This window comes from Mesitornis unicolor, unplaced genomic scaffold, assembly GCF_000695765.1.
Source record: "Mesitornis unicolor isolate BGI_N332 unplaced genomic scaffold, ASM69576v1 scaffold40518, whole genome shotgun sequence".
NCBI lineage: Eukaryota > Metazoa > Chordata > Aves > Mesitornithiformes > Mesitornithidae > Mesitornis > Mesitornis unicolor.
Genome location: NW_010201907.1, coordinates 15,292 through 21,024, shown reverse-complemented (window position 1 = coordinate 21,024; position 5,733 = coordinate 15,292). Strand labels below are relative to the sequence as shown.

The following is a 5,733-nucleotide window of genomic DNA, read 5'->3' as shown; positions in this document are numbered from 1 at the left end:
CACTGCTTCCTCAGCCCCTGTACCTCCTTCTCCAGTTCCTGCACCCCTCTCCCCAGCCCCACACCCCTGCAGGAAAGGTGAGGGTGGGCTGGGCAGTGTATGGGGTCCCATCTCCCTTTATGGGGCACGGCTGGTTGCTGTAGAGCAGCCCCTGCTATGGAAAGAGTAGAAATTCCCCTAAATGGAGAAGGGACAGCCATCTGATGGGTGGCCCCATCTCTCACAGAACTCCCCCCCCACCAGACTCCTCTTGCCCAGTCACTGCAACAGGACCAATGATTTTCTCAGCACACAGCCAGGACAGATGGAAACGTGCTGTCTGGGAGAAGGGGATTTCAAAGCACCCTCTGTCCTTTATGGGCTTTGCTTGTGATTTTCCATGGGTATGTCTTGCAGCATGAAATCCTCCAGTGGACTGTGTAACAAGAACCAAATCCATCCATAGGGCTGGCCATCACAAAAGCCACAACAAACGGTGGAAAAAACGGGACCAGCAAGGCTGACTGCACCCTCGCCATTTTGTGCTGGCACAGCTTGGATGGTGTGAAGTCAGTCCCACATGGGGTGACACAGGGAAGCTCACCTGTGCCTACCGTGGGCCCCTACACCTCGGCAACACCTATCCTGGCCATGCTTTGTTACCCTCAGGGTGGTCAGGGGCTGCCCCTTACCTGTGAGCTGTGGGGACCTCAAATATCAAAGTCTCTGAGTACAGAAAAAATAGTTACAGCATTTAATTACAAACCCCTGTGATTTCAACCCAGGAAAGAGCTCCTGGGAAGGGCCAGACTTTGCCATGAAAATAATGCAGGAAGAAATAAAACAGACGACTGTTTATTAAAATATACTCTCTCTGTCCTCTCCTGGGAGCACATTTATGCCCCGCTCCGTTCAGGCTTTCCCTTTCACAGCAGCACTTCAGAGTCCTTCACGCAGCCATCGGTGTGTGGCAGCTCCAGCACCAGTGAGCCACCAGCGGGCAAAGTGCTGGCCTGGGTCCACACTGAGCCCTCGCCGGCCGCCCCATTGGGCAGCAGCGGAACGTAGGCCTCCTCCGTGGGGCCGGTGAGCTCCTCCTCCAGGACGTACCTCGTCCTCAATTGTTGGTTCTGGTGGACATCCACAGCCACCAGCGCCGGCTCCACTTGTGGGCAGCAGGGCTTGGCAGCGTCCCCAGGTTCCAAATCGGAGTCCGCCTGGGGGAAGCGCGAATCCTGGGTGGAGTCTGGGCTCTCCTCGGGCAGGCTGGTGTTGATGTAGAGGACGTCCCCGGATCCCCGGACAGCGGGTAGGAGCTCCAGCAGCTTCTCCAGGTGGACCTTCAGCTGCGAGAACGTGGGGCGGGCAGCAGGGTCAGCTCTCCAGCATGCAGACATTATTTCATACCTGGAAATCAGGAGAGGAGCATGGTTATCGTGGAGGATGCTCCCAGGTACTAGGCTACAGGACATACGGGGGCAACCTTCCTGCTTCTCTCCAAACTGGGACAGGCATTGGAGAGGGGCCTTGAAGGAACTGTTGTGCAGCTCCCAGCAGCTTTACTAGTTTAACCGGTTTTGGATTTGCAGCTCTTTGCCATGGGGGTGTTAAACATTTTCAGCTGTGATAGCACTGGAGAAAAACTTGGGGACAAAACTCGGGAGCAAAAACCTTGTTGGGCTGCTCAGAAATACAAAGTTTTGAGGTTTCCACATTTTCCCTTTCCAGACTCACAGATTTTAGACACTGAATGGCCTTGAGTAACTAGAGGACATTTTGTGGGGCAGAGAAGCACATCACCAGATAAGACCTTCTGTCCAAAATGCACTATCTTAAATATATATATATAAATAAATTAGTATAAAGTATGATTCCTCCACCACAAACTGCAGAGGGCACTGCTCCTGTCCCTGCAGGACCCAGCGAGGTGACCTTGGCACTACAAACACACTGCTTTCTTTCAGGATATTTGCTGGGATTTCTGTACACCCATTTGCCTGGAGTTAAGAAGATGCTTTTTCCACCCATCAGCTGGGTGATATGCAGCTCTGGGATCTGGCTTTTATTAGGCACATCAAAACTTAGGAGATTATGCAAATATGGAAGTTTTTGTTTATATGGCACTCTCCTTTAAAATTTGACCCATCCCGTTATTCTGGCCAGCTAGCTTTCCTCTGAGAGCTAACCTACATATGTGTTCCTGTAAGCTCTCTGTCTGTCAACCCCACAAGGAAGGAAAGGGTCAAATCCTTGCCATGTTTCAAAAAAATCAGTCTTTAATAACTACTGTTTGTGGGGGCTGTAGGAGAAGTGGAGGGGGTGAGATGGAAGGTGACTCCCTCTCTGGTACAGACCCATCTTAGTCCACTTGGAGAGATGGTGTGCAGCATAGGTATGCCAGAACCATCTTTGATGTGCTGTGATGCACAGATTTGCAGGCTTTGGGCCAAATTTAGTGCTAAGTCACAAATCCACGGCACAAGTAGTTGTTGTGGCCTTAAAGAAAGGACATCAGCAACTGGGAGCCAGAAAGTACAGAGCAGCACCCTACAGAAACCACCTCAGCTAAGGGTGACACAGAGGTTATCTGCAGGCAGACAGAGAGCAAAGGGGCTGTGCTACAGCCCAGAAACAGGATTACAACACTCACAGTTCATCCAAGCAGTCCTCAGGCTTTTTCAGGCGCTGCCCATGGAAGAGGTACTCGTAGATCTCGTGGTTCTGCACCCCTGGGTAAGGCGTCATCCCTCGGGTCGCTATCTCCCACATGGTAACGCCAAACGCCCACTGCGAGGACAAAGGGAAAGCATGCTGAAAGGACATTTCCAGGAGGAATGAATAAATCTTTTCATGGAGAAAGGTCACTGCCCAGCATCTGCTGGGCCCTCACACAATGCTAAGAGTTGTCGCTCCAGTCCTGACCTCCCCAAAATTGGAAATAATAAGCAATGTTACAGAAGAGGCGAGCAGCCCACTCAATAAACCTATTCCAGGAGGCTGGGCAGGCAGTGAAAGGTCAGCGCGTCCCATTACCGACAGCTTCCCGCTCCTCTGGCTTTGCACTCCCAGGGTACAAACAACCATAACAAAGTACAGCAAGAATGGCTGACCAGGGATGAGTCTCCAGCTTTTGCCTCCTGCCACCCGGCTGCCCAGCCACGTGCACCTACCACATCGCTCTTGATGGTGTAGACGCGGTCAGCCAGGGACTCAATGGCAATCCACTTCACTGGCATTTTTGCTATTCGTCCCTGACGGTAGTAATCACCACTGTAAATCTTCTTTGACAAACCGAAGTCTGCCACGCACACGGTCATGTCATCCCGTAACCTGGCAGGCAGAAACAAGGATGACAAGATAAAAAAGTTTGACATGCCAAATTCTGAAGCAGAAACCTGAGGGTGAGTTCTTTTCCCATGACTCTCAAGACAAAGAGAGGTTTTACTGAAGGAAGCCAAGTCGTGCTTTAAAATCACAGGGCTTCCACTGATGTTCATCTATCTGGGACAAAGCAGAGGAAAACAAACTCACATGCAGTTTCGAGCTGCCAAATCCCTATGGAGAAAGTGTCGGCTGCTCAGATACTCCATCCCCAGGGCGATATCGACCATGAACTTCACCAGCGTCTGCAGAGGCACAAACTGGGAAGGGAAGGTGCAGGTCAGACAGTGCATACCCTTTTGGAAACACATGTGGTTTGAGCTGAAAGGCTTCTCTGTTCAGGGCTGGCAGCTGACATCCCAGTGGTCTCACCGGCCTTGGAGAGCACCAGAAGCCCATTGCAGCAGCCACCATGGACTCTCATCCCCATTGGGCTAACGGCCTCAGATCGTAAGATGTATTGAATCACAAGCCTGCAGAAGCTACAGATGTGAGGACAGTTGTTTTAGAAATAATACCAAGCACTGTCTCACTGTGGTTTGCTGTAGCAGTGGAAACTCTTCACACCCCTGCCTCCTCCTTCCACCTCTCTGGAGTGCAGTCTGCAACTGGACATTGCTTCCTTCTTGCCTTTCCCACTGGCTGGATCACATATTTTTGGCTAGAAAGCAGCTCTGCAGGAAAGGACCCTGGTGTAAAAGCAAGTTGACTGTGGTTCAGCAGTGTGCCTTTGTGCCAACAAATCCCAACCTTTTAGCAGGTTGCAGTAGCACGAGTACAGCCAGCAGATCAAGAAAAACTATTCTTCCCCTTAATTTAGCACTGGTGAGGCCATATTACGAGGAGAAAGACATGTTGCAGCAATCCCAGAAGAAACCATGAAGATGAGGCTGGAGGAGATGGTGTACAAAGAGGAGCTGAGATAACTGGGCTTGTTCAGCCTGGAGAAGGGAAGGCAAGAATTCCACAGGCTTTTGTGGAGCTGGATTCCACCGCTGCCACATGACAAAGGCAGGAAGCAGGACTACAACCAAGTCCTCTTATATTCTCAAAAACCAAAGCTCTCTGCTCCCTGTGCTCATTACCTGGGAGGCCATCTCCAGCCGCGAGCGAAGCAGGAAGCTGTGCAGGTCACCGTATTTCATGAACGGGAGAATCACCATGGGCTTAGGGACCTGCTGGGAGCTCAGCTCGATGCACACACCTGGAAAACACAGACAGGTTGTGGGCAAAGGCACTGACCTCCCCTCGCAGATGTCTGTGCGGGACCCAAGCACTTCTTGGGCTGACTGCTCAGCCCAAATCCTATCTGGAGGGTGGGGAGTGACAGCCCATACCTAGGAGCTTGATGACATTGGGATGGTCGAAGTCCTTCATGCATGCTGCTTCACTGAGGAAGTCTTCTATCTCCCTTTGTGAAAAGTTATCCACTGGGAAGGAAAGAAAAAGGAAGAGGTTTAAAAACCCAAGAGCTTTAACACCCCAAGTCACTGCTGCCATCTCTCTTCAAAGCACTGCTCCTGCATCGGTCAGGGGGAAGGGACCACCAGGATGTCTCTGCCATCCTTGGCTGCCTGATAGAAGTGTCTCTTCCCAGCTGGCACCAAGAGTGGCAGAGAGACCAGCATCCCCACTAAATGGTGCCAGGATGCAGAAAGAGCACCACTTGAGACGGGTAGCAGGAGCTCTGGCACTTACTGGGACAATGTCAAGTTCTGTGAGGCCAGGGTGATGACTTACGTTTCATGGTCTTCACAGCCACCTTCTGTGGGGTGCCTTCAGGCTGGCTGAGATGCCCCTCCATCACTGACCCGAACTCCCCTGCAGCATGGGAAAGAAGCAAACCCTTTATCCACAGCACCACCTTCCAGGACACCACTATGTCCTTGAAGATCTGAAATGCTCTAAGATGGAGACCTCTTACACAAAAGGCTATGGGAGGGAAGTTTGTGTCTCATCAGCAGCAGAACAAGGACATGAATCCAGGGGTCCTGGCATTTGGTCATCTTGAACCACCATGTTCCCCACATCCCCTGGGCCTGGAACTGGAGGATGATGTAGGGAACAGTGGCAGCCCCTGCCCCATGTGTCCAGCCCCAGCTCTCCAGCCCCAGCACTCACCCTCTCCCAGGACCTTCCCCAGGCTGAGGGCATTTCTGTCCACAACAACATCCTGCAGCTTCTGCTGGAGCTCGCTGCTGACGCCCAGGCTGCCCACTGCGGGAGAGCGGAACAGGAGCTCAGGTCACCTCCAGACATATCGCTTCTGCGATATCCCCATCAACCTCCTTACAGAGGGGTAAACAAAATATACTTACATGTAAGTTCAACAGTTCTCCGGCAGTAGGACTTCTTCGCCGTGTAGTTCACTGC

General features: G+C 51.8%; 1 protein-coding gene across 1 annotated transcript in view; it reads right to left on the bottom strand.

The window, feature by feature from the left end:
* Positions 1–905: 905 nt before the first annotated feature.
* MERTK (MER proto-oncogene, tyrosine kinase) overlaps positions 906–5,733 on the bottom strand; it is a 17,611-nt gene continuing 12,783 nt past the window's right edge. The window contains 9 exon segments of the mRNA XM_010190240.1: positions 906–1,386; positions 2,630–2,766; positions 3,150–3,309; positions 3,511–3,620; positions 4,446–4,564; positions 4,698–4,790; positions 5,101–5,181; positions 5,482–5,577; positions 5,679–5,733. The exon segment at positions 5,679–5,733 is cut by the window's right edge and continues 1 nt beyond it. Coding sequence (XP_010188542.1) covers positions 906–1,386; positions 2,630–2,766; positions 3,150–3,309; positions 3,511–3,620; positions 4,446–4,564; positions 4,698–4,790; positions 5,101–5,181; positions 5,482–5,577; positions 5,679–5,733 — 1,332 coding nt within the window.